The 27,193-nt window shown below is 36.5% G+C and overlaps 2 protein-coding genes across 4 annotated transcripts; both read left to right on the top strand.

Annotated features, from left to right (window-relative positions):
• The first annotated feature begins 452 nt into the window (after positions 1-452).
• Positions 453-17,380, top strand: LOC122074578. Of its 3 annotated transcripts, none has more exons than XM_042639463.1 (11): positions 453-860; positions 2,300-2,338; positions 2,686-2,812; positions 3,791-3,852; positions 9,367-9,434; positions 10,478-10,527; positions 13,421-13,490; positions 14,141-14,264; positions 15,698-15,814; positions 16,874-16,927; positions 17,047-17,380. In XM_042639463.1, exons 1-10 carry the CDS (start codon positions 537-539, stop codon positions 16,877-16,879), a joined length of 987 nt encoding a protein of 328 aa, XP_042495397.1. In that variant the 5' UTR covers positions 453-536; the 3' UTR covers positions 16,880-16,927; positions 17,047-17,380. The 3 variants fall into 3 exon arrangements, with proteins under 3 accessions (XP_042495397.1, XP_042495398.1, XP_042495396.1); XM_042639464.1 differs by having other exon boundaries at positions 16,997-17,380; XM_042639462.1 differs by lacking the exons at positions 16,874-16,927; positions 17,047-17,380 and adding an exon at positions 16,146-16,750 and having other exon boundaries at positions 456-860.
• Positions 17,381-21,270: 3,890 nt separating this feature from the next.
• On the top strand, positions 21,271-26,986 carry LOC122073178 (fatty acyl-CoA reductase 3-like). The gene is made up of 10 exons (XM_042637717.1): positions 21,271-21,824; positions 21,942-22,045; positions 22,119-22,321; positions 22,400-22,500; positions 22,604-22,796; positions 25,269-25,430; positions 25,529-25,610; positions 25,738-26,004; positions 26,422-26,549; positions 26,679-26,986. The coding sequence occupies exons 1-10, from the start codon at positions 21,746-21,748 to the stop codon at positions 26,833-26,835; spliced, it is 1,476 nt and encodes a 491-aa protein (XP_042493651.1). The 5' UTR covers positions 21,271-21,745; the 3' UTR covers positions 26,836-26,986.
• The last annotated feature ends 207 nt before the right edge of the window (positions 26,987-27,193 follow it).

The following is a 27,193-nucleotide window of genomic DNA, read 5'->3' as shown; positions in this document are numbered from 1 at the left end:
CATCGGTGAGTGAAGGGAAAAACTCGTGACTCACATATGGGCCAACCATTTCAATGTAAGACATGTTTTCTTTGTTGTGGACGAAAAAAGGGGAAGACTTAGGATAGTCCCACACTGGTGAGTGAAGAGAAAAACTCTGTGACTTATAAGTAGGGTCCAACCCCTTCTATGTAAGACATGTTTTAGCACAACCATGCCGAGTACCAATTAGCCTTTCATTATGGTATATGATTGATTGTAACACTTAAGGCAAGCTTCCCCAAAATATCACAAATAGGAGAGTCTTTTGGACACATTACATTTCCAAATGGATAAGAAGAAGGGAATAGTAAAATAATTAATATCTTCAGTGACATTTTAGTACAAACAACATGAGGAGGAAAAGGAAAATATGCAAAAGGTAAAGCATTTTTTGAATCAATACTGTTGTCCGGTCCGGTCTAAATGTGAAAAGTTATGAAAAATGTTGAGGCTTTAATGAACTGAACTGTAAGGTGCAAATTGGGCTACAGAAGAGGTGCCACCGCGGCTCAATCATGTTATCCGTTAACTGCTCTCAACACCTCCATTTCTCAGATCCACCACGTCAAAGTCCCGTCAATAACAAGAAAATCTCATTGGGAAATCGTCATGTTTCAGTATCGACAAAGAATTCCTCAAATGGGTCTTCAAGATACTTGAGAAATGGAAAAAGGGTTTCCTGTAAAAACAGATTTCGTGAAAAATCCGTTGATTCAGAAGCAGATTTTGACCCAACTACCAGAAGCTCTCAGGAGAGTACTGAAGTCGACTCTGATAATGGTGGGAACCCATCAACCAGCTTCTTGTCTCTTCTTTGTCCACTGCTCAGGCTCTTCGGTGTACATTTCTCTACTCCATTTTGTTTCTTACATTTCTAAATTTTCAATAGTGATCATTATTTGTTCCTTTTCATATGAATTAAAGCATTAAATATGACTGAGTGAATTACAGTTCATCTTTTCTATGATATGTTCTGACCCTTTCTATGATTACCACTGTAACCACTTGTCTGGACTAACATGCATCTCTACTAACTGTGCTAATATTTAATAGCTGTATGAAAATGTTGAAGGGTACCGGGGAGGACCTCCAAATTTGATTGAGCCTCATTGAATACAAAGTTCCGTGAAAAGAGGAAATGAAATAGTAAATATCATGTAGCCCATTCTGGAGTCCTCCTAGCATTGCTGTTAATTATAGCATGCCTCAACAAAATATAGAGTACAATGGCAACATTGGACTCCTGTACCTGACCCATTTAGTTGAGATAACTGATAAGGCTGAATTGAGTTGAGTTATGTAATATTTAGACAATATTAATTGGCTGACCAATTTATAAAAAATAATTAACATAGTCCAGTCGTCTATAGTTAGTATGCTTATCTACACCTAGTCTTTCATCTATATGTTGAGAAGTCAAATGTTGAGTTTTCAAGTAATCAATTGAGCGCTTGAATTATAATTAAAACAGGAAAGATTCTAAATATTAGATTACGTTCAATTCAGGAAATGAAAATATATTTTGATATTTTTGGTTACTTTCAATCTGAAATGCTGCAGTCATTTTCTTTCATAGTTTTCCTTTCCTTTATTCTTATTTTTACAGAAATTGATTTGTCTTGTCTCCTTCATGTCAATTGATAGATTTCATATTTATGGGTGCATGGAGATCACTATTATTTTTCTTTTGGGGTGCACAGTTTCTGTTGAACTGGGACTTAATCCCATTTTCAGTACTCATTGCCATTATCTGCCACATGGCAGAACAGTTGCGGGCCTAATCCCAGCCCCAGCTTCCCGTGCTGATGTGCCAGTTTGAGCGCAATTGGATTCCACATTTCAATGCAAAGTAAGGAAAAATGTTTAAAAACCACTAAACATTGAACAATGTTGGGCCGTTGATTGTAGAAGGGAAGTGCAATACATCGTGACCATACTATTGGACTAGGATCTTAAATTTGACATGTGATGCATACATGCTGTTCTCTTCGTATTCAGTGGTCTGGGTTTGGGTTTCTTGTTGTGCCATGTAACAGAAATGGAGCATCGTAACTGCCTTCCCTTTTTATGCTGCTGGACATGCTTCCTTTTACATTTTTGAATACAAATTTTTTACAGAGAATATTAATGGTGTAGAGCATCCAGAATATTAAGTATTACCACCTTGTTATTTTTCAAAAAATTATTTCAGACATAGTAAATTCTCTCTTCAATGTTATGATTTGTTTTTTCTGCCTCTTACATTTCTTTGATTTGCTTTTTCCTGTTATTCTGCCAGGGAGGAGATCCCTCTCGGGAACGGAACAACTTTCTAGAGGTAACATATTTTCCAAAGCATCTTTTTGTCCCTCTTGACTAGGAGTTTGTTATGCGGAAATTTAGTATATTTATACATGTCCGAGTTGATTAATATTATAGAATTCAATTTTAACTTGTTTTTCTCATACATAATCTTCTAATTGCATTAGTTATCTGGAGGACCTTTTGTAAAGTTGATTTGAGTAGGATATATATTTGTGTGTATATGTGTATGTATATATATATATATATATATAATATTTTTTATTACATCCTGTATATATATCTGGGAGTTTTCAATTTCTAGAATATTCCCCATCTGTTCCATCTAATTCTCCCTGATGCTTACATTACTCCTAATAATAGGTGGCAACATCATCCTTATCGACCTTGGCAAGATATCCATGGGGATCAAGACCCCTTTCTATCAGTTTAAACAGCCAACAGATAACTACAGAAGATTCTCCGATGCCTTTGCAACTCTTTGAGTTTGGTAAGTTCTTACTACTCTTCTGGGCTGCTGGGGACATTTGATGACAATGAGCATGAATAATTGCACGCCAAGTGTATCACTGCAAGGACTGTAGGTGCATAATAAATATTAAAGGCAGTGATTCAATGAACATTTTGATTATTGGGAATGCTTGTTATGTGAAGTTTGTACCTGTTCACCCTATCCAATAAAAGTTTGTGCCTTTGATCCTACAAACCCTATGTTACACATTTTTGTTGACTATCATAAACTAACTTGGTTTTCAGGAGAAAGGGAAAATTAAAAACAAGGGAAAAAAGACTTAAAGAAAAATAAAGTCAGTAGTTATTGCCCAAGGCAACATACTATTCAATATGCAACAGTGTCTCTGGTGCACAATATAAAGACATCTCACATCATTACCGTAACATCAGAGAAACCAAAAACCAGTCCTTTCAAAGCTTGAAGAAGAGAAGAAGAGAGAAAGAGAGAGAATGATTGAAGAAGAAAGAGAGCACAATAGACAACGATAGGATTCAGATTACTCTTATTGTGGTCAATCCCCATACTTATAACATTAGATAATGGGCTTTTAGTAGGAAACATAAGTCTAATTACAAGGAAAGAAAATAACTAGCACAAATTAAACATAAAACATAACTCTACAACTTGGCACACACCACAATAGGGATACTGCCCCCTATCGTGAGCAAACCCAACTAAACAGAACAGAGTACTGCAGATTCTGACAGTAACACCCCTGCAGTACATATCTTAACAATTACATTTTGGGTTTTGCTTACTGTTTTCTGTAAACTGCAAAATTAACTTCATCAATTACTGAAAGTTAACAAAATTATAAAAAACTGGTCTACAGCTTTCATTAAATTTAGAACCTTACTCACTTGTCTTGTTATTTTGTTTTTTGTTTCCCTTTTTTATACTTTATGTATTTCAATGATTCACAACTGGGATGTTCTAAATGTTATTTTTCAACAGAGGCATGCCCTTTTTGCAGGAGAGTTCGAGAGGCATTGACAGAGCTGGATCTCTCTGTGGAGGTGAGAGATGGATAAAAAATGATTCTTCAATCCTTTGAACTTTTCTTTGTGGAGGTGATAGGAAAAATTAACTTTATTAAGACAGGAAGACATGTTGAGCCTCTCATAGTATTCAAGGCTCAATTGCAGAAAAAGAGCTACACAAAAAGGCCAACCGAGTAACAGATAAGTTTGCCTAGATCTTGTTGAGGGTTGATGTCTTGTATTCTGAGGACTAGACTGTGGGCTGCTTCCGAAGGGCTGTTAAAAGCCTGTAGGGCTTGAGGCCTGGATGTCGTGGCCCACCTTGGTGTTTATCTCCGTTTCTTGGCCCATGGAGAGTGGGGGTCCATGCGGGGTTCGGGATGGCAACTCCCGAGGAAAAGTTGTAGGGTTTGTTTACATGGGGCTAATTCAGGAAGTTTGTATCTCTTTGTTTTCCTATAAATTGTTGCGATGGGAATTATTAGGGTTATTAGGAGTTCTTTGTAAACATAGAGAGGCGTGAGGAAAAGAGCATGTAACCCATTTTCCATTGTTACTGAAAACTGCTCTCATCTCTCCCGTGGACATAGTCATCCTGCCGAACCACATAAATCCTTGCGTTGCAATTGTGTGATTGTTTCTTCTTTCTGTTTATTGTGTCTTTTGGACCATGAATAGGTTTCAGTTTCTACAGATCTTGAGCTTTGTTGATATCTGCTCCCTGAAAAAGAGTTCACTCGCACAGATGTCATTAAAGTTTAACTCTTTATATGTAGACACCCTCTCTGTCCCCCCACCCCACCCTCCCAAAAAAAAAAAAAAAAAAGGGATCCAGCTTTAAGGTGTATATTTGGTACTGTTCTCTGTATTGTATGATGTTTTGGGAACTTAAAGTTTGGTAGTTCCTCTCCTCGGTACATATCTGTCTGGTTACTCACACCCAGAGGTCCCAAAACATATAACATAGGTGAAGGGATCCAAAAATAAACATAAAAAGTTTCTAATTAGTATTTCTGGATTTCAGCATGTAGCACTTAAGTTTCAAAGAGGGTTACGATCAGGCTGAAACTAGGCTAAAGCAAGTTTCATCTGATTAGCTTTGAGGTTGGGGTTAAGGATGATATTAGGTCCAATATTTTCTTTTCTAAAATAAATATGGTTTTGATAATGTAAAATAGAGGAAGTGAGGAGTACAGGTCTGTGGACTATGCCTGCTAATACTGGGACACATCATTGATAAAGAGTGCAAGGATGTTGATTGAGGTCATAGAGGGCTGAATAGAACTATCCAATAAAATGTAAAATGAAAATTTATGGTGAAGTTCATCACTAAAGGGGAAAAAAACCTAGACTATAAAATCAACGGATAAAGTTAAAGGCTATGGAAACTGAAATAACCTAGAGGGGGGGTGAATAGGTTATAATTGTGGAAATTCAATTCTTTCAAAAATTATTATACTAAGTGTGATTGTAAATAAAAATTGCGGAATGAAATAAAATACTCACAATCACACAACACCAAGAATTATAGTGGTTCGACTCAACCTGAGTCTAATCCACTCCCTAAAAGAGCGCTCTTATAAGGTATTCCATTAGTTCTTCCTTTTCAGTACAGTAGGTAGGGAGGAAAAACCTTTACAATCTTTTAAGGATAAGAGTATCCGTACAAATCCCCTTTACAACTAGAGAAATACCTTTACAGTCCCTTTTAAAGTAGAGAGACACCTTACACTTTTTTAAAGATAAGAGGATCCTTACACAAGCCTAATTACAGTCTAGGGCTTAATGTAAAAACAAAGAAATAGAGATAGTGGAATAAAGAGGGTTACCTCTGGTGGTGCAAATGATGAATGCAATAATAATAAAGAATGCACCTTTATAGAAGTCTTCATTAGTATTTTGACTTGCACAGTGAGAATATGGAAGACCTTTGATGGTGACTTGAGCTTTTCCTTGTGATATAGTGAAGATCAACTTGCTCAAGTATAGTAGAATGCTTTTGACTCTTAAAGCTCTTTATAATGTACTCTTATGCTTAGGAATAATTAGTTATTAATTAAAAGCTCTTAGGTATTTATAGGTGAGGTTAGGTGATCATTTTAGACAGTAAATTAGGCTCTAACAGTCATATTCTGGGTCCACCGGTCGACCACTATCGGTAGCCGGTCGACCAGAAAGAGCCGTTGGAGGTGTTCCAGGCAGGCATCTGGTCGACCGCCTATGGCCTTGGACAATGCCGGTCGACCGGGGGTTTCAGCCGGTCGACCGCCCGCAGGCCTGTCAAAATTTTGACAGACTTCTATCATACTGACCAGTTGTCAGTGTTTTGGCCATAACTTTCCGGTCCGACCTCGGATTGACCCGATTCAAGTTGTGTTGGAATTGTGACTCGATTTCCTACAACTTTCATGAAGGGTCCATCTCTTGATACTAACTCTAAGGTTACCAAAAATACCCTTGAGTCAAGTCAATGTGGTTTTCACCAAATTTCACTCATACCACTCATGGACTTCTATACTTGGTCAAAGTATGTCTTAAAGCCATTTTAGTATGGTGCAATGCAAATGCATGAGGTGTGTGCATGTATATATTTTGGAAGGATACATATTACATATAAAAGACTATTCTATCCTCGAAGATCTTCATTGAGCTTCTTCATTTAGATCTTCCACTTCTTTGCACTTCTTCTTCAATCAATTCATTTGCAAGTCCTTGTCTTGAGAGATGAGCTTCATGTCTTGATTTCTTGAAACTTGATACTGTCTGATACCATCTTCAAGTAGATACTAACTTGTTGATACTCTTCATTTGATGACTTCAATGTTTATTTCTTCCTTTCATTCATCAAATTCGATCTTTGATATGAAGTCTCTACAAAACAATACTTGAAGGCAAATTGTGAAATCTTTCATGTGTTTGTTATCATCAAAACCAACTATAGGAGTGTGGGCATATCCCTAACAGAAACTAAGCCATGCACATGAAGTTGTGGAATATCACTTTAGTATTTAAAAAAAAAAAAATGGTTTAACAAGAACCAGCATGAAACCAATAATAGAAAGGGGTGGGGGGGTATCATTTATTAATCAATATAACCTACTTTGTCAAATTCATAGATCATAAAGGCTGGACTTCCTTGCCCGAAAGCCCATCTTTACAGAATATGACCCTCTCCTTGTTTCATTTGAGATACTTAACAGAAAGTTTCAAAAAGGTTTAGATCCATCTGGATATAATTTCACTTGTTTTTGTCTTAAAGGAATGGTAGTGTTTAGGGGTTTTCTTTCCTTGTTTTATTTTCAAGACAAGAAATTCATTTGGGTACGCGAAGTCCCTTTCTGTTGCTTGAAATGAGAAAAAAAAAAAAAAAACTACTTTTTTTTTAACATAATTCCAAAAAATATTCTTTGTCAGCAATAAAATTCTGTTGTTATCTACAAAAAATAAACTTCTAAAAATAGTGTTACAGAATTGTCTACTGATGAACATTAGAAAGATGGAGGTGGCATTACAGATTTTTTATTTTCAATCCACATGGAAGGATGATGTGTCTAATCTGAACCCTTTGAATGATCCACTTGGTTCAAATTAATGATAATCTAAGTGGAAAGCCAGTGTGTCCCATATGTTGTGCATGGCACATTCCAAAAACTGAATTCTAGTAAACTTACGGTGGATGAAATTCAATGGCAGCTGCCATCTAATAGCCTATATTTTGGCTTTTCTCTTTTTCAATTCTCAGCTAAGCCCCAGTGTAGGCTCTCAGCATAACTCAACAATGCATTATCCCAAGATAATGCTAAAAGCTCTTCTACCATTCCATTCCATCTGGAGCCTTATCTTACGTAAAATCACGGTTGTAAATTCATCTTTCACAATCAAGTAGTGAAAATCCACATTTCCCATTGGCCTTACATGTCGTTTGTGCACTACACTTGCACTGTATCGCTCCTCTCTGTTGTGGTCTTCATAGCATAACGTAAAACCACCTGACACATAGCTATACTGTAATATGGCATGGAAACAGCTCTGGTGGGTTTTAATTTTTAAATTGGGCCTAAACATTGGCCTCAAATCAGGTTCATAATTGACCAGGAATTGGGTCCATACTTTGGCGTCCAATGGGTGTCTTAATGAGCTTTGTTAGGCGTGTGCTTAGTTTGCTCATATCTTTTATTTATTGAAGCATGCTTGTTCTAATAAGTTTCATCATTAGCACTATGTTAGCTGTCAGATTTAGTGCAAAACTAGGCTAGACAAAGTTTGAGCTGTAATGAAAGAACGAAAGAGGCTGGATGAGTAGCTCTCTGATTAAAGAGAAGTCATCGGGTATTTCTGAGATTGAATAATTAATAAATTGTAGAAGGAAGTAATGTGTGTGGTAAGTATTTTGCAAGTTTAAGTTTGTGGCAGTTGCTTATATATTGTGGAAAGTGCTTTCATTGTAGGTGATGGTATTGGCATAGTGGCTGCAGTGCTTGTTTATTTTTATACCCACCCCCCCCCCACCCCAAAAAAAAAAAAAAAAAAAAGTTCATTTAGATTCTGTTTCAGGGAAGGGCAAATAAAAGGCTTTCAAGGGTAGTAAATCCAAGTATATCCACTGGCAAGGGAAATTTTGTATCTTTTTTAGTAATGTCTATTTATGTCTGTTTCCTATTATAAAATGAAAAGTGCTCAACATATTGTTTTCTATGTTTCTACTCTTGTTTCCTGACATTTCTGATTACTAAAGATTATTTCTGAACAAAGAGCTATATAGTACTTTGTTAGTTTCAGTAAAATCCAGAGATGGCCACATATGTATATGCTTCCTATCTTTCTAGTGTTTTGCCGCTAGAGATGTCCATGTAGCTAAAGCTACTCTGTTATATGCATACAAATCTCAAATGTGAGGGTTATGAACAAGAGTTATTGTTGAGGAAGATATAGATGGACCTGAAAGAAGGAATCGTTGGAAATAGGACTAAGCATGTTATTTAAATTAAAAAACTCCGGGGGAGGAAACTTCATTGAGGAGATGAACAGCCAGTTAATTGTTCAAAAAGCTGAAGGTGTTGTATCCTTATTCAGATCTTAGGATATGGGAAATTATGATATATCGTTTTTTGTTCCAAAAATCCGGGGGGGGGGGGTCTGCATTGCTTTCAATGAGAGGCTGAGCAGAGGTGGTGGTTGAAAGGACATGGGTCCTTAATATTGTCCCTTTTCAAACTTGTAGTGTTTGAAGGGGGGTTGGGCTGAGGGGTTAGGGGGCAAGGTTATGTGGCTGGATGGTGGGTTGTTGTAAACTTGTAATGAGGTTTGCATGTGGGGTTGAGTTAATGTAGCTTTTGAGGCTTTGTGCAGGAGTGAATGTAGTCTGTATTCTTTTTCTGTCTCCTTCCTTTTTGCTTAGTGGGTCAGTTTGCAGCTTTCCTTGATACTTTTGGGGGCTCATTGTAATTGTGGGCTGACAGAGGGCTTTTCTACTGTAGCTTTCTTATGATATATGTTTGTATTAATTTCTTTTTAGAAGTTCTGATTGAGTTTTTTGGCTTAATTTTGCAGGTCTATCCTTGCCCAAAAGGTTCTTTAAGACATAGGGAAATGGTTAAAACATTTGGTGGCAAGGAGCAGTATGTAACATTTTCATTGACTACATTCTATGAGGCATTTATTGATTCATTTGATATATTGATGATCTATTATACCATTGGCTTCAGGCCAATCGTACCTATTATAATGAGGGCCATCTCTTTTCCATTTCTGGTCTGTATTATTGTTGATACATTACGCTTTCATATAAATTAAAAAACAAAATAAGTAGCAACAATATTTTGTTATAATCAAAGGGCTTGGGGTTCCTGTTCTAGCGGGTGTTGAAAAATTCCTAGTTCTCATGCACCTATATTTGCTATGTGGCAAGGACTGAAATTTTTGGAGAGGCAGATCCCAAGGTCCACAGCTCACATGTCAAGGTTCAGCCTAGATGGAGTTTGCCAAGTGGCAAAACAAAGCAGTGAATATGGGAATACCACAATGGTGTATGGACTTACATGGGAGGAGAATACGTCGTTGCATCATAAGGGGGTATATAGTTGAATTTGGATCTGAAATTTGACACGTGGCTTATCCAGGCTTCCCCATGAATATCCAGTGGTTCAATTTGCCTCATCACCTTTCCACATGGCACAAATAAGTAGTATACAATACCAAGAAATTTTCTGGACCTGTGAGACTAGGATACGTTTTACCTGATAAATTTTTTTTATGGTCTGCATAGTTACAGAAATCAGAAATAAAAAGGAAGAGTGGTGGTTAGTGGTCACGTAGAAAACGGAAGTGTCATACAATTGTATAAGAGGGTTATAATATGGTCAAATGATGTATAACATATTGAAGGATTAGGAATTTGTTAGATAAGCATTGCTAATCAGTTTCAGCAACTATGTAAGTGGTGAGATATGGTGAAAATATTTGGAGAAGACATAAGATGTCTGATGAGTCACTCAAGCCTACTGGAGTTAATCTGCCGTGTGTTGAATCTGTTAATTTTGTTGCATGTATCTGTAATTTAGACATTCATTCTGAAGATCAAAGTTAATGTAAAAGCTTGCTCTGTTGTCTATGTTGTTCATTTCTTTTTGGACATCGTAATCTTACAGAAGCTTTCATGCAGGTTCCCTTTCCTTGTTGACCCTAATACTGGACTTTCAATGTATGAAAGTGGTAAGTGATTATATCGCATTGTGCATGGAGTTGGTATATTTTTGTTTCTCTCGAGTTACTTTCTGTATGATCCTTCTTTGTCGTTTCAAGTTCAAGTTTCCTGTTATCAAGATTTCAGCTCCCTCTGCCCCCTCCCCCCTTCTCTTCTAAATAATTATCATCAATATTTATCCTACATCTAGGATGGTTGGAAAATAGCGGTGATTCTTTCTGAATTATGGAAGAATCAAGTTAGGCTTCTAGTGGTCTCAGCCTTGCAGGATCAAAATGTGCTAGATTGTATTAAGGATGGTAATGTTAAGGAGGTTCTGGAACTGCAGGGAGAGATATTAGGTTCTTTTTAAAGGCTTACCTAAATGAGGAACTTGCATTTTGAATAGATTCTGGTCATGCTGTTATTTTGAGGTTTATTTATGCATAGCACATATCGGTTTTTGAGTGTAGTTCAGGCCTTCAAGATAGCTTGAGTATGGACAATAAACTGCAGCTGGAGAAGTGGGTTTCTTAAGCCATACATGTGGGGAAGCTGAGGTTGTACTGTTAGGTCAATTCTAGATTTTGAGGAGGGATTATGTACTGGTTCGCTCTAATTTTCCTTAATTTGTTAATTTGGGCAAAAATTTAACCTGAAAAATGCAGGGTTTTTTTCCATTCTTTTTAAGTCGGCAGTCTATAAAGACATCATTTTACTATTAATCATGTGATTTCTAGGGGGTCAGTTCCTGAAAGTTTGCTTCTTTCTTTTGGGGTGAGTGTATGTGGGCATTTGTGCACGTGTGCCTTGGAGCTGTGAAAACCGTTGATTGTTCAGAAATGATTCAATGTTCAAAACTATGCTGTTTTTTCTCAAATGATTAATGAACCTGTAAAAAAAAATTTGTTGAAAGGAGCATTATATACAAAGTAAGAACCAATACAAATTAGATCAACCTACAAGTGCTTAAATTGTGGGCATCTTCCTGATTCAAGACTCTGGACTCATTGTTTTTTTTTTTTTCTGCAGACAACTAGAGAATGGGCTACATAGTACTTATCCCCAAAAAAGAAAAGAAAACAATTGGGTGAATAGGGTACAGTTATGAGTCAAATGACAACAACAGATTCTTTACACTTGGAAAGATATAGAGGATCTGCCATGGTCAAGTATCATAGACATCCTGATTAAGATACTCCATCAGTTCTTCGGCATCTATTAGTACCTTTAGCTTGGTTATCTTCACCTTCTCCGCGTTCAAGATGCCTTGAGCTTGAGCTGCTAGAAATTCTCCTTTCATTGTCTATTGAGTGATTCTGCAGCTACAGATAAACTATTGTTCTCCCATTGAACCCATCCTATCCCTCCACCACCAAAATGGCAGTTAGAGGGCCTCATCTGATGTTAGAATCCAGCTCCCATCATTTTTTTGACATAGATGGTTTACAAAATATGTGGCTGGTGGGATCCTTTCCTTATGAGTGCTTACGTTTTGACTTTTGACCCTCCCTCTCATGTTCTTCAGTGTCTGGTAAAAATGTTAAAAATATTTGATTTTTCACAAAGATAATGAAAAGATATATTGAACTGTGGTTTAAAAACTTCTTTTTTTTAAAGTGAACACAGTTTCACCAATCCCAGATATGAGATGCCTATTGCAATGCTGGACAGAAGTAAAATAGCTTCATTGTTATTCAGATCCCAGTCATGAAAATAACTACAGGGAAAAAAATGTGATGTAAAACTAAGGTCGGTGAAGCCCAAAAGCTTTTAAAAACCTGACAATCAAAGAATAGGTGCCAAGCTGTCTCCTCAGCATGAGCAGAAAGGGCACATCATATCACTTGATCCAATGTAGAAGAGTTAGAGCTTCTTTGACTGGAAGACCATTACTAAGAGCCTTCCAGAAAAAAGATCTGTTCTTTTGGTGGAGCTTTGAGCTCCCGATCTTCTGTGTAATGGTTGAGTCAACTTGGTTAGTTGTTGAGCTTCAATGTTTAAAGAAATAGCCTAACTGAACTTGTCGAAGGTGTGAACTAAGAATCCTCCATGTCCACATTGGTGGAAGGTAAAGCTGTATGGTGGGCTTTTGCTTGTTCCGAGGTTTAGGAGGCTATTATACCATTTATCCATAGGTAGTGTGCTTTATTTTTAGTAAAGCTTATAGACATGGTGTTTCTGTTCTTTTGATAATTTTTTACATCCTTGCTTTGGGATGGACCTTGTACGATATTGAGGACTTCTCAATTTTCTCTTTTTAACAATAAAACTCCATTATAAAAAATAATTTGGTTCAGGCAGGCATTAAAGAAAAACCAGTCAGTCCTCTAAACAGAATGAGACCTCAATTGACATTTAGATAGTAATTCTAGAACAGATTTCATTTCTACAGTGAAGAAGCAAAAAAATCATCAATTTGAAGCCAAATATTTTGGAACTCAGGGAACTTAGGTTGAACACCAAGATAGCAAGCCCCCTCTTGTCTCTTTTCATTCACGGGCCCCACCCGGCCGCACAAGAGATTACTTGGAACTAAAAGGAAAAGATCTGAGTTTATAGGAGTCTACACATTAAGAAGATTAAGAATAATTCATTTTCTTAATTTGGAAGTGCCTTAGTTTAGGAAGCTATATCTGTGATCCGAAATTAGTGTATTTGAGGATTTATTTCAGTACTATGGAGTATGGAGTATGGAGTATGGGACCTAGTTTCTAATTTTAGAAACAAGTGTCTCTCCATCGATTTACTCTAAATTAAGTTGAGAAGGAAGGTGGAGTAGTTATTTGAATTTTTATTTTGTCTGCGTAAATTAGTCTTATTGAAATTGATGGTTGTTTTTCTTGTATGATCCGGTATCATTCTTGGAATAAAAAGACTAGAAATGTTGTATAAAAGAGGAAATTCATTTTCTACTTGTAGGTGATATTGTGAACTACTTATTCCATCAGTATGGTCGTGGAAGCGATCCCTCTTTTGGGCTCTTAGAAAGGTAATGTATTTCTAAGTTTATCGCATATTTGACAAGTTTCTTGAAGATATATGTGTCATTGAAATAAAATGTTTCCTACCTAAAAGTTTATGTGGCATTGGGATCAATTCTTATGCATTGATCAACCACATGCAGTGAATTTGCAGCAACAGTCAGTAATGTTTTAGAGTGTTAATTACTTGTTTTCTTGGGTTGGAAAAACTAAAAACTCTGTTAACATGCTATCACATCCATTATTTTTCTGCTTGTCAAGTAGGCCTTGAACTGACATAGTTCCAGTACAATGTCATTCTGATTTTGTAAGCTTTTGAAGGAAAAAATGAGTAAATTTAAATTGTATTCCTTATTTCCTTTGAAATTGTATAAGGTACTAATGTTTCTTTAAGGGAAAATGTTAAGACTTTATATCCATTAAATGTTAAAAAAAATAAAATCAATGAGGAAAGAAATCTACTTTAGGAGATGTAATGCTATTGTGAAAAAGGGGATTGAGACCTTAACTACCACATTTGCTTTTCCATTTATAAATTGCTACTCCAATTTTTCTTTTGAAATTTCTTTGTTGGTGCATGGGCCCTTTATTGAAAGGATATAGTTTATCAATTTGGCTTTTCTGAGATCTGATGATAATTCTTTTTGGATGGGTGTAGCACAATGTTAACAGGATGGATTCCCACCATTCTTCGAGCAGGAAGAGGGATGATGCTCTGGGAAAAAGCCAGAAAAGAGCCTCCACCCAAAAAGTTGGAACTATTCTCCTATGAAAACAATCCAGTAAGCTATGATTATATTTCATGTGATGTATGCAACCTCTTCGTCTTTAAAGTTTCAGAGAAGTGTTCTACTTGCCATATAATAAGAAAAAACTTTCAACATTGGCTTGGCTTTGATGGGTACTTAGTTAATCCTACAAATGACTTGTGATTCAAGAGAAATGTGAATTACTGAAGAAATTAGTATTTTTTCAGAATATAAAGAATGAATCATAAAGAACCACCTGGTATTTACAAGTTATAAATGAAACCACCAGTCTTTATTTGATCCTAATGTCACATCAATCTTGTACCTAAACTTATTGCATACCACATACAGGTTAGTTTAATCATACACTCCAAACTCCTCCCCCTCCACCCCCGCTCCCCAAAAAAAAAGCACACTAACCCAAGCTTTAGGGCTCGCACACTAAAGGTGGCTAATTCTGAATTTTATTTAATGCAATCTATATAATCAGAGCACTAACTAATTAAAACATAAGTTCGGTGTGATACAGTTCTTAAACAAAGCATAGTCCTTTCTGAGTTACCTTATAAAAATATAAACAAAGCTCTTCGGAACATGATAGCCTCTCTGGTGATTTCAGGATATAATGGTTAAATTTGTTTATGCCCTCAGTTGTTGGTGTTACAATCGCTCATCCCAAAAGCTTGAGCTACCAAGTAAGGGCTACAACAATGTATATCAACACAAAATAACACCCTCCCGTGTGTAGGCCAACACACATGCAGCTCTGCATGTGACACCATTGTGTGGCACCAGGAGGTACAAACATAGGGGTACAACAACACACAACACACACCCCTCGCACATGCCAGGGATCAAACGCCCGACCACCTGACTCGGATACTATGTAACAACTGTTTATCCCATCACTAAAGCTCGAGCTATTAATTTGACCACAACAATTTATATCAACACATAACAAAAAATATATGATAGCATAAAGGCTTCATTCTTTTCTCCCCTGCAAAAGAACACGTAGAAGGAAAATTTTGAGGTAAAGTATCGGAAAACTTTCCTTTGATGTGTTTTTCCTAGAAACAGATGGAGGAAATTTTTTTTTCTTCCGCTGTATCGAATATATTGTTTTTGAAAAAGTAATTATTTTCTTCTCTGTTACCAAATGATGCAGTACAAAATTCCTATCTTTTAGGGTCTACCTTTTCCAACATGTTGTATAATCTATGGCAAGGAAACTAAATGTGTAGACATTAACAAAAAATGCTCTCTCACCATAGAAGATCTTATTTATGTGATAAATCACACTATATCTTACATTTAGTGGACAAAAAGCAAAGTACAATTGGCAGCTTGATTGGTTTCTTTCATAACACTTGTCACATGCCTTTGAGGATAATTACTTAAGAAATACAGTTCTAGTCCAACAACTTATCTGTTCCTTTTTTCTTTTTCTTTTTTTCCTTTTTTAGTATGCACGAATTGTACGTGAAGCGCTTTGTGAGTTGGAACTTCCTTACATCCTCCAAAATGTAGGAGAAGGATCATTAAAGTCTGAATTACTTTTCAAGACATCTGGTTCAAAAGAGGTAATCTTTGATTCTTTTCAAATGAATCTTTGTTGTCTTGGTAGAAAGGTTATAGAAGACGCACTTCCTGTTTTTTTGGTAATAAAGTCTTTGCTCGTAATCAAGACCTGGGATCAAGTATCATCTTTGTAACTTTGCCCCTAGCACCAGTAACCTGTGAGGCCCCTCCCTCTCCTACCAAAAGGGGGAAAAAAGTAAATTATAGGCATATCTGACACAATTGATGCATGAATTGGTCTTAATCATCTGAGACACATACATGCACCATGGTAAGCATAGTCATGAATCAGTACTTCCATAGACCATAATCATGGATCACTTTGTTTTGTAGGTGCCTTACCTTATTGATCCCAACACTGGTGTTCAAATTGGAGACTACGAGAAGATCGTACCATATTTGTTTAATACATATTCCTCTGCATAATAGAAGCCTCTACTTCCTCTAAGCATATCAGACATGATCTCCATTGATTCCATTAACTATGTCTTAATCATTTTGCAATGGAGCTCAATTAATGTCGATTACCTGCAGCCAGGAATAAAATTGAAATAGGGTGACAATCATTTTTGCAATGTAATTATATTAGAAAAATGATTTGGGCACCAGCAGTGCAAGAATGGTTTTTGGCATTATAGAATATTCCTACCAAATGATTTGTCATACTGGCCATTAAATAGATGGAGCTGAATTAGTATATCGGGGAAGGACCATCTAGAAGAGACATAGAGGTGGTATTGGCTTATGATATAACAAATGACTAGAGTCAATTGACCAAAGGGTTAATGACTAGAACAATATGTAACAGATGTTAAAGTTACACAATTTCAGCTGCAAAATGTATCAGAATTTTTGTATGGAATTTGATCTGCCTGAGGCTATTGGGCCCAAGGAAAGATTTATGGCAACAGATCTACGATATTATACTAATCTCAAAAGCTCTGTCTCTCCCAATTGGAAGTATGTGTCTTTAAGGATCTCCATTGCTATCATTAGACTTGGAGGGTGAAACTTTATCTAGTGAGATTGCTATAAACCCTCGATCATCACGGTTCATGCAGGGATGACGTATACGGCAATCAGATTCATTCCACTGCGAGTGAAGCGTCATTGAGGTAACCCTAGATGTCTGTTGTTTTCATCTTTCAATGGTATACAAATTTACGTTATATTTAATGGTTCAGATTTCAAGAGAATTGATCTAGTTGCAACACTTTTGCAACATGGGTCACAGGTTTGAAACTTGAAAACAACCCATCCTATGAAGTAGGGGATAAGGCTGTGTACATTTGCCTCTCACAAACCCTTTAGTAGCAGGAGAAGCGTCGTGCATTGAGTACTTGGATGGGAGGGTAAGACCTGAAGGTAAACCTGACATATAAGAAGTGTGTATGCTCGTTAATGTTGATAAGACTTCATTGTTGGACTATGCCAAGTATCATGTTGAGAGGGTGGTAATAGATTTTGGGAGAGTTTTAACCCAACCTTTGTTTACTTGGTGACTCGATGGAAGCCCTAACATGAAACTTGCAGAGGACTTTATCACTGAATTGGAATTTGATTTAGTGTATATCAATATGTTGCATCATATGTCAATGGAATTATTATAATGAGCCCTAGATTCAGTAGTGAAAATTCATTAATTATTTTTTTTTTACACACAAATTTTTTTATTATTAGTGGCAGTATACACATGGTTTGGTGGTGGGGCTATTTCATGGAAATTGGAATTCAAACCTATGGTACATGTTTCATTATGGATACTGAACTTGTGCTTTAAGAAAGCCAGTATTGGAATGACCAAGAAACTTAATGGCTGATTGATCATTCTGGCATAAGCCAGTGTTTCTCATATCACTACATTATGATAAGTAGGTTACTATTGCTAAAGTAAGATGTGAAGTATAATGGAAAGAGGAGACATACACGCCTTAGATACATTTTGGTGAAGGAATACATAAATGCTACCTTTGTTATCGACTATATCGAGTTGGGAAGGAGTATAAAATACGCTTTTACAAAGCCTTAACTCACCAAAGTTATGTATGTTCCATTTAAAAGAGTTGGCTTTAGACCTGTGACATAAGTCATGTGATGGATACCTTACCTATGTGAGAGGAGATCCTTGTAATTATATTCAGAGAGTGAAAACAAAGTCACTTGATGACTTGTCTAGTACTACTATTATTTGCTCATTCTGATTAGATGAGAAAGTAGTACTCATTGTAATGACCCGAGACATTGGATTCTTAATCAACTAAAATTCTAATGAAATGTGGTGGTGTTAATTGTGTTTCATTCTATATTTTGAGCTTGACCCAAGTGGATGTAGGTGAGGCTACCTAGGGGAGTCCATTCTGAGCCTGCACCGGTAGGCCCGACCAAGGCCGAAACATTTATGGCCCAACCTGGACCTACCCGATTAATAAACGTGTCGGGCTTGAACGAGTGTTCACAGTGCAGTTAGCTAGCCCATCAGGCGCCCAATCTAACCGACACGTTTATAAGCCCGACTTGAACTGACTCGCTATAGCCCAACCCCTTTAATACTACATAAAATTCCTATTTTGCCACTACTAGTAAGAAACTAATTAAACTTTCTTATCCTTTGCTTTGTAACAGGATTTGATTTAATTAACCTTTGTTTTATAAGTTGTAATGGTCATAATTTCTTTTTCTTCTTCTTCTTTTTTTTTTTTTTGAAAATAATTTTATGGTAGACACGTTTAAAACTCGTTTAGAGTCTGTTTAAACTTAAATAGGCCTGTAACTTGGTTAAGGCCCATTTAAGGAAGTCCAATTAAAGCCCGACACTAACCGGCCCGATTATAAACCGTACCATGCCCCCCAAAACTATATCCGTTTGCTTAAATGGGCATTTATGGTGTAAGGCTTCTAAGTGGTCAAGCCCGACTAGACCCTGACTGATTGCCACCCCTAAGGCTACCCACCGATAAGAATTTTAAGGTCGAATTTCCTAAACATCTATAATTTTGAGGTGGGGATGTAACAAAAAATGTCCACCTAATCAAAAGGGTTAATATATATATATATATATATATATAGAGAGAGAGAGAGAGAGAGAGAGAGAGAATCCATTTCTCTTATACTTCGGAGATAATCCCAACTTTGTTCTTTTGATTTTCTCTATACATTGGTTTTGCTATGCCTAAAGTGTCCAATAAGGCTTAAGCGAGTGCAACGACTGTTGGAGGGCTTAATTTTCGCTATACTTTAAGACACACTAGCTGTTGAAAAACAGGGAGAATTTCAACAATATTGTTCAAAATCACAAACCCCCTTTTGTTAAGATGGAGGGTTGAAATAGGCTATCGTGAGAAAAATATCTTCCTTTCAATACCTTAGCCCAAGGACTAGGGATTTTGGTTGGTGCTTCTCCCCATTGGTCATTTTGCGTGTTGTAATTTTCTTCTTTGTTTTCAATGATATTGTATTTTATAACAACTCTCCCACGAGTTTGGATCATGCCCTTGTACGCGAACGTTCTAGTACGTGCCTACGACAAACACGTGGATTCTACTATCTCTCTTGAAATTGCATTGTTCCGTGAAGGTTAGTGGAATCCATGTGTTTGTCATAGACTCATACTCATACGAGAACCTTCTGATATAAGGACCTGATCTTCTCTCCTCTCCCTCCCACCCACCTTATCTTGTTCATGCTTAATGGAAGTATGTAATGACAGTAGAGATACCTTGGAATTAACATCTCCTTGGAAGTAGGAGAGACTTTTGCTATTGTGCAATAAATCTAAAGATAGACCCAGCGACATTAAGGACCTATTTGATAAGAACTGACTTGATTATCCAACTAACAACTAATTAGGTCCACAGAAGTACTAAAATTGCTGAAAAATTGCAAGATTATATTCTGATGTATTGCCCAAAAATAGGTGTCAATTATCAAACCAACCAAACAAGTCTTAATGATCACCTACAATTTTCAGCTCTTGAATTGACTAATCCCAGCCCTATTTATATTTGAGTTACATCAACCTCAAGTAGCTGGATTTTTTGGGAGGGTGGGGATTCTAATATCATGTAGGTGGGTCAAGCTCCCTAGATGCTGAGTTGACTTAGCCGAGTTGCTTGATTCTGATACTTGAAATCATGAATACGATGTATGTGGATCCCGTGCATAGTGCATTGGTTGCAGTCTCTGCTTGTAGAGCAGGCGCTAGGAGTGTGGAAGGTCTAAGGATTGACTCATATCACATGTATTTCCTTTTTTTTATCATCTCTTCCCCCCCCCCCACCCCCAATTGTGCATGGGTAAAGTCCCCTTGAGCAGTTTTTTATAATGTAATTAAAAAAAAAATTAATTATCTTCCTTTTGTATGAAATTAAGGACCAAGCAAACTGGCCACATCATTTGAAGGTTTATTGGTATTAGGTTCCCAAGTTGACTCAGCCAAGTTGCCTGACCCCAATATTTAAAACCATGAATATAACAGGCATTAACTATCTTGTTAAGAAGAAAGAAATAATCAACCAACTGGCCACATCATGTTGATGGCTACTGGTTAAGTTCCCGAGTTGACTCAGCCAAGTTGCCTGATCTTATTAAAACTAGGGATGCCAAAAGGTGGTCTGATCAGAACTGATCAGTTAAAGCCTGAACCGGATGAGTTTGGATCAGGTTCACGTACGAGAATAATCTCGTATGTTCTTGATCCGTGAATATAGAATCTATTAAAAGAATAGAGAGAAAGTGAATTTCAAACCCATGAAGAGAGAAAGTGAATTTCAAACCCACGAACTAGAGACGTACGAGATTGTTCTAGTACATGAACCTAATCAGCTCTCAAACCGAACTATCCAATTAGTAAACAGTCCAGTGCCATACCTAAATAGATTATCATTAGGGCATTCACTCCATGTTGTAGTCCAATAGGTGTCCGATTGGGACTGACCATTTATAGCATGTTTGTAGCTTGATTAACATGTTATGATTTGTTTACATCAAATTTATAGCCCAATTAGCTTTTTTATAGATCAATTATAGCCTAATTAACTCGACTCCGAATATAGATTGGTAACCAAACAACCAAATATAAATATGCCTATGCTTAGTCTACAAAGTCCAACTAAATGATACGTTGACGATGTGGGGGGAATCAATTGATGAGGACCACTTGGGAATGATTGAAACCGACTAGGATTGACCAATTGACACCCCTACTTAAAACCATGAATTCCATCTAACATCATCAATTATCGTCCTTCCTCTCAAAAAAAAGACCAACCAACTAGAATTAGGTTCAAAGTTTAAAGTGACAACATCAAATTAGGTGTATCCACCAACTGCAAATTGATCCACCTGATATTATTGTCAAAATATCACAGTATCAATATTAAGAACCATGGCTGCATATTGAAAAATTCATCCACCTGACCCACCGTACCAAGCTTTAAAGTCTAACCACTGAAGGTTCTACATCTCAGCCAACTCGGCCGAAATTTTGAAAGATTTGGTTGTTTCGGTCTGAAATTTCAGAAAAAAATACCTAGTTTTGGCAAAATTACGGTGGCTTCAGCTCAAATTTCAAAAATTTCGAACAACCCAGAAAAAAAGTACCTGGTTTCGAACCGAAATCTTGGTTTCAGCCAAGGCCAAAACTTACCCAAAACCCGAGGTTTCGAACCTTGCTACACTAATACTAATCTTAGTAAGCTTTGATAACCCAACCCTATGCCACCTTAGAACCACCAGCATAGAAGGAAAGATATATATATATATATATATATATTGGAATGATGCACTTTTGTCCACTCCACCACACAATTGCTCAAACATATATCACTAAATTTCTCTAAATTGAGATCATACTTTAATTGGGGCTTTCCATTTTCCCTGGAACTCCCACTTCCCCCCTCCCCCACTCTCTCCCCTTTTTCCTTTTTCCTTTTCTAATGGAATTAAGTGGTATTGTGGAATCTCTTGAGCAAAAGACCATCTTAGTAACCGGTTCTACTGGTTTTCTAGCAAAATGTAATGTCTCATACTATACTTCAATCTCCATTTCCTTCTTCCATTTTTTTTTTTTTTTTTCCTTTTTCATAATTTTTCTTACATTGATATCTCAAATCTTTGTTTGTTCTAATGTAGTGTTTGTTGAGAAAGTTCTGAGAGTTCAGCCTAATGTTAAAAGACTCTTCCTTCTTCTAAGAGCATCAGATACCAATTCAGCTCTACAAAGGCTACATGATGAGGTCTTCAAGTTCTGTTCTTCTGTGCTATTAATTATAAACTTACTTTCACTCATTACTTGTTTATGATTTTTAGGTGATAGGGAAGGAAGTGTTTAAGGTTCTAAGGGATAAATATGGTGATGGTTTAGATTCATACATATCGGAAAAGCTAATTCCGGTCGCCGGAGATATTGGTAGTGAGAATTTAGGAGTGGTAGATTACAGTTTGAGAGAAGAAATGTGCAGAGAAATTGACATAATCTTCAACTCCGCCGCCTTGACGGATTTTGATGAAAGGTAAAAGAGAATTTATTAGAAATGAGTGGCCTAAACCTCCATAATTTTCAACTCTTATTGGGTTTTTTGTTTTTGCAGATATGATCATGCATTGAGTACTAATACCTTAGGAGCCAAGCATGTGTTGGACTTTGCAAAGCAATGTCCTAAGCTAAAGATGCTTCTCCATGTATCCACTGGTAAGTTCTTTATAAGTTGTTCTTATTTGATCATTAAACTGAAGAAAAGAAGGTTTCTTATGGCTCTATGAGGAACTGGAAATGGTGTTTCATCTTTCATCAGCTTATGTTGCTGGAGAGAAAGAAGGACTCATACTAGAGAATCCATTTCTTTTGGGGGAAACACTCAATGGAACCACTGGATTAGATATAGAACAAGAGATGAAGTTGGTACAAGAAAGATTGAATCAACTTGGGGCTGAAGAAGTGACTCAAAAAGCACAAACACTTGCCATGAAAGATTTGGGACTAGAAAGGTTTGGGAATATATCACACCTTTTTTATGTATCCCTTAGTGTATTTGAATTTACTACATTATTCATTATCCAGTCAACCATAAGGTTTTTCCATTGCGACCTAATGATCGCGGGTTTGATCAGGAAACAGTCACTCTGCAAAAATGAAAGGTAAGACTGTTTACATTATGATCCTCCCCACCCTGCAGTGCTGCAAGCTTCGTGCACTGAGTACAACCACTTTTTATTCATCATTTGGCCACAGTTTGAAATAGGATAATGCTTAGATTAGCTGTTTTTCTTCTGAACAGTTTGAGGGTAAGAACTTGCTTGGAAGCATCTTCTTCCATTGATTTGTTCCAGTGGATTCACATGAAGTCCTTTGGGGGTTCAGACCTCACAAAGCATTTTCTTCCATTTGTTTGCTTATGTGGACTCACATGAAGCAGTTTGGGGGGTTTAGACCACAAGGTGTGGAGCTTTTCAGGCCCTACAAAAACCAAAAATGTCAGCCAGGAAAAGAACCCAAGGGGCCCATGATAAGTGAAGCTCTTAATTCCAGGACAAGTAGAGAATAGACACCATGGATTCATGACTTTAGAAGTACATGACTCATTTAATTTCATATATTAATTGGGGAAAAAGTAAACAGAGACACATAGAGGGGTGAAATGACTTATCCGAAAGATAGAAATATCCACTTATTGAAGTTTCCACTTGCGTCACACTCTTGAACAGTGAATTCTTTCTGAATTAATTTTTTGTTGACTTCATTGGATTTAGATCAACTAGATTTTAATCTAACTACTCTAGATTTTTAGTCTAACTACTCTAAGACCTTGGAATAGTTGATCTGACAAGAATCCACCTAAAAAAATAGACCGAAGGATGCTATGATGCTCTTGTATCAAATTATCGGATGGGTAACACTCTAGGTGTAGCTCCACTGGTCCAAATGTGTTATGTGTTGATAGGTGTCTCCAGTTCAAGTCTCCCCACGACTGATCTATTACACGGGTTAAGTGTGACTGCGTATAATTGAGATTTACCCTTGGATTTCTCATTAGCAAAAGAAAAAGCTATTGGTTGGATACTTTTAAGATGGAAATTGATTGATAGAGTGGGGTATGGGAAATATAATATAGTTTTTTTAATGAGGGCAAATGTTGTCATTTTCACGTATACTCAAAAAATATTCAAAGACAATGACAACATTTGATAACAACATATTGGTAAGTCAATTTCAAATTATTTTGATTTCTTTTTTTTTTTTTTTTTAAATTAAAACTTTGGCTTAAAGAACTTTTAAGAAATTAGACAAAGAGAACTCAAAAGAAGCTTATAAGTTCTAAATAAAGTAAAAGTGATGTCATTTTGACTATCCCAAATTAAAAGTAAAATAGGTTTCCCACATGGCCATTTGAGAAAGAATATCCATAATGAACACACTTAGTTTTGCCACGTGTTGAGGGTAATATGGCAAATATGACCGTGGATATAAAAACATTCTTATTAAGCCACGTGTCAAATTTTAGCCTGAAATTTAATTATTTACCCTCCCATCTAATGTTATACCCTCCCGTTTATGTCAACACACCTCAGTCATGTCTCTCAGATTCTTCAATTCATTGTTTAGTCACTTGGCAAATTTAGATTAATCTGAAATTTACCATGTAAGCAAGAGACCTCAAGTTTACCTATCAATAAATTTCAGCCCCACCTAAACCTTCCACATGAAAAATCTAGGTGCCCATTAAGGACATTCTTTTCTTAATGAACTTGTAGGAATCTTCGACCAAAAAGAAAAGTCACAAAATAGTTTTATTTTTTATTTTTTTGGGTAATAAATAACAAAATAGTTATTAAGAAAATAAATACATCACATTGTTTTTTATGTGGCCCCTTTGGTGTGCTGCTTCATGCCATTACAAATTCTTATATGCATTTATCCCAATAAATAAATAAAAATAAAAATAAAACTCTTGCACAAGAGAACCATGTCTACTTTTGCGACCATTGTGCCAACATGCATGTCAATGGGAGGCCACATGGAGACGTCTGGACTCTAGATAAGGCAATATCATCTTTTTGCACCCAACATGTATCTAGGCATAGAGACAAGTAATGGGACAGGGTTCTTTTCTCTAAAACTCTTTTTGCTCACATTCCAGGCCCAATTTGTTTCATTAATTAAGCTTCATTTTTTAGGCCGGGCCTCAAGCTTTAGACACAATAAATTTGTAGGCCTTCCCAACTCTGACAATGTATGAAACTAGTTAGATCCTCTATTCCTCTCTTTTGTATTAGGCCTTCCACAAACGTAAGGCAGAAAGAAGACTTCCACTCCATGCTTTCTCCTATCCAATGTGAAAGGAACATAAGAGTGGAATCTCTCTCTCTCTCTCTCTCTCTCTCTCTCTCTCTCTCAGACACACACACACAGACACACATTTATAAAACCACCTCTTAATATTTGTTCTTCAACTCCACCAGGGCAAGAATGTATGGGTGGCCAAACACATATGTCTTCACAAAGGCTATGGGTGAGATGCTTCTTGGGCACTTGAAAGAAAATATACCTCTTGTTATCATACGCCCAACCATCATCACAAGCACTTACAAAGAACCAATCCCAGGTTGGACTGAGGGTCTTAGGTAATTTCAACAAAGAAAACCTCCCCCCCACTCCTCCCCCTCCACAATCATCTAATCATCTATGTTCCAATTCATTTTTTCATTTTGGGTGATTGCAGAACCATTGATAGCTTGGGTGTTGCTTATGGTAAGGGGAAACTTCCATGCTTCCTTGGAGATCCTAAGTCCATTATTGATCTAGTATGTTAATTCTCCTTATCTTATTAATTCAATCTTAAGCTTCTTGTTTGGGAAGAATGTTTTGTTATAATTAAGTTTCTGGTTAGTAATAGTTGATATTAAAGTTTATATTGTGTCTATAAAACAGATTCCTGGTGATATGGTGGTGAACTCAATTATTGTGGCCATGGTGACTCATATGAATCAAGCAGGAGAGTTTATTTATCAAGTTGGATCCTCTATAAGAAACCCTACAGATTTTAACAAGTTTCAAGAGTATGCATTCCATTACTTCTCCAAGAATCCATTGAAGAATAAAAGTGGAATGCTAGTCAACGTTCAACGGATTGCAATATTCACTGACATGGATAGCTTCTACAGATATGTTTCTATACGTTACATCCTACCATTGAAGGTTAGTTTGCTTGCATGAAACTATACATGTTGGGACTTGGATAGAACTCATCCTTAAAATCTAGCCATTAAGTAAAGAGTGACAAAATCCTTATTAGCCTTCACATCAGAGCTACTCACACCTGTTGTGAGATAATTGCTTTCATGTGGAACTCCAACAATCCCCCCCTCTACGCGGGAGCACACTAGCACCCCACTAGCTACCATTGAAGGTTAGTTTGCGAGCATGGGCGGCTAGGCTTTCAACATGAGTAGTTCCAAACCAATGTGAGTCCTTAGGGACAGGCCTAAGTTAAGAAGACAATAGCCCCCTCAACTCTCAACCCAACTGAGTCTTTTATTTACTACAATCTCTATATATCATAAGATCCCCATCACTACAACCTTACTTGGTCTAGTTTTTCTTCTTTGTTCATAGGTATTTCAACTGGTAAATATAGCATTTTGCAAGTATTTCCAGCGCGAATATGATAATCAAAATCGAAAGATGGCCTTCGTGATGCGATTGGTGAAACTTTACAAACCATACTTGTTCTTCAAAGGAGTGTATGAGTTCTCCTCTTCCTTCTTGAGCTTGAATCAGTATAATTCAATATATATATATATATATATATTTTATCAAATCAATTTATTGACACTTATAAGCTTTTTTTTTTTTTTTTCATTACATTGCAGTTTTGATGATCTGAACACAGAAAAGTTGAGAATGGCAATGGAAGAGAATCATGCAGAGGCAAATATGTTCTGTTTTGATCCTAGATCCATAGATTGGGATGATTATTTTATGAATATTCACTCCCCTGGAGTTAGAAAATATGTTTATAAAGGATGATATTAAAAGGAAAGGAATCCACCAAATGGTGTGATGTTGTAAGCTGTTACATTCTTAAATCTAATAGTTGTAAATCCATGCGGTACCACAGCCTTGTAATAAGCATAGTTTTAAAATGAACCAGACAGAACTGTTGAAGTGCTTGGTTTTAGTTTGAACCTACCACTATTAAAATTATAAATAACTTAATTAATACAATAATATTTAAAAAAAAAAGGACCCATGTTTCATTTGTACTAGTTCTAAATGAGAGAATATTAGATATGTTACATGTCAAATTTAGTGACTTTCTCAATATTATAAACATAAATTCTCTCTTGGCTCTTTTTTTTTTTTTTTTTTATGCCCTATGGCTTCA

The sequence above is a fragment of the Macadamia integrifolia genome, chromosome 3 (assembly GCF_013358625.1).
Source record: "Macadamia integrifolia cultivar HAES 741 chromosome 3, SCU_Mint_v3, whole genome shotgun sequence".
NCBI classification, from domain to species: domain Eukaryota; kingdom Viridiplantae; phylum Streptophyta; class Magnoliopsida; order Proteales; family Proteaceae; genus Macadamia; species Macadamia integrifolia.
Note: the sequence above shows the minus strand (reverse complement) of the source record. Positions and strands in the feature narration are given on the sequence as shown.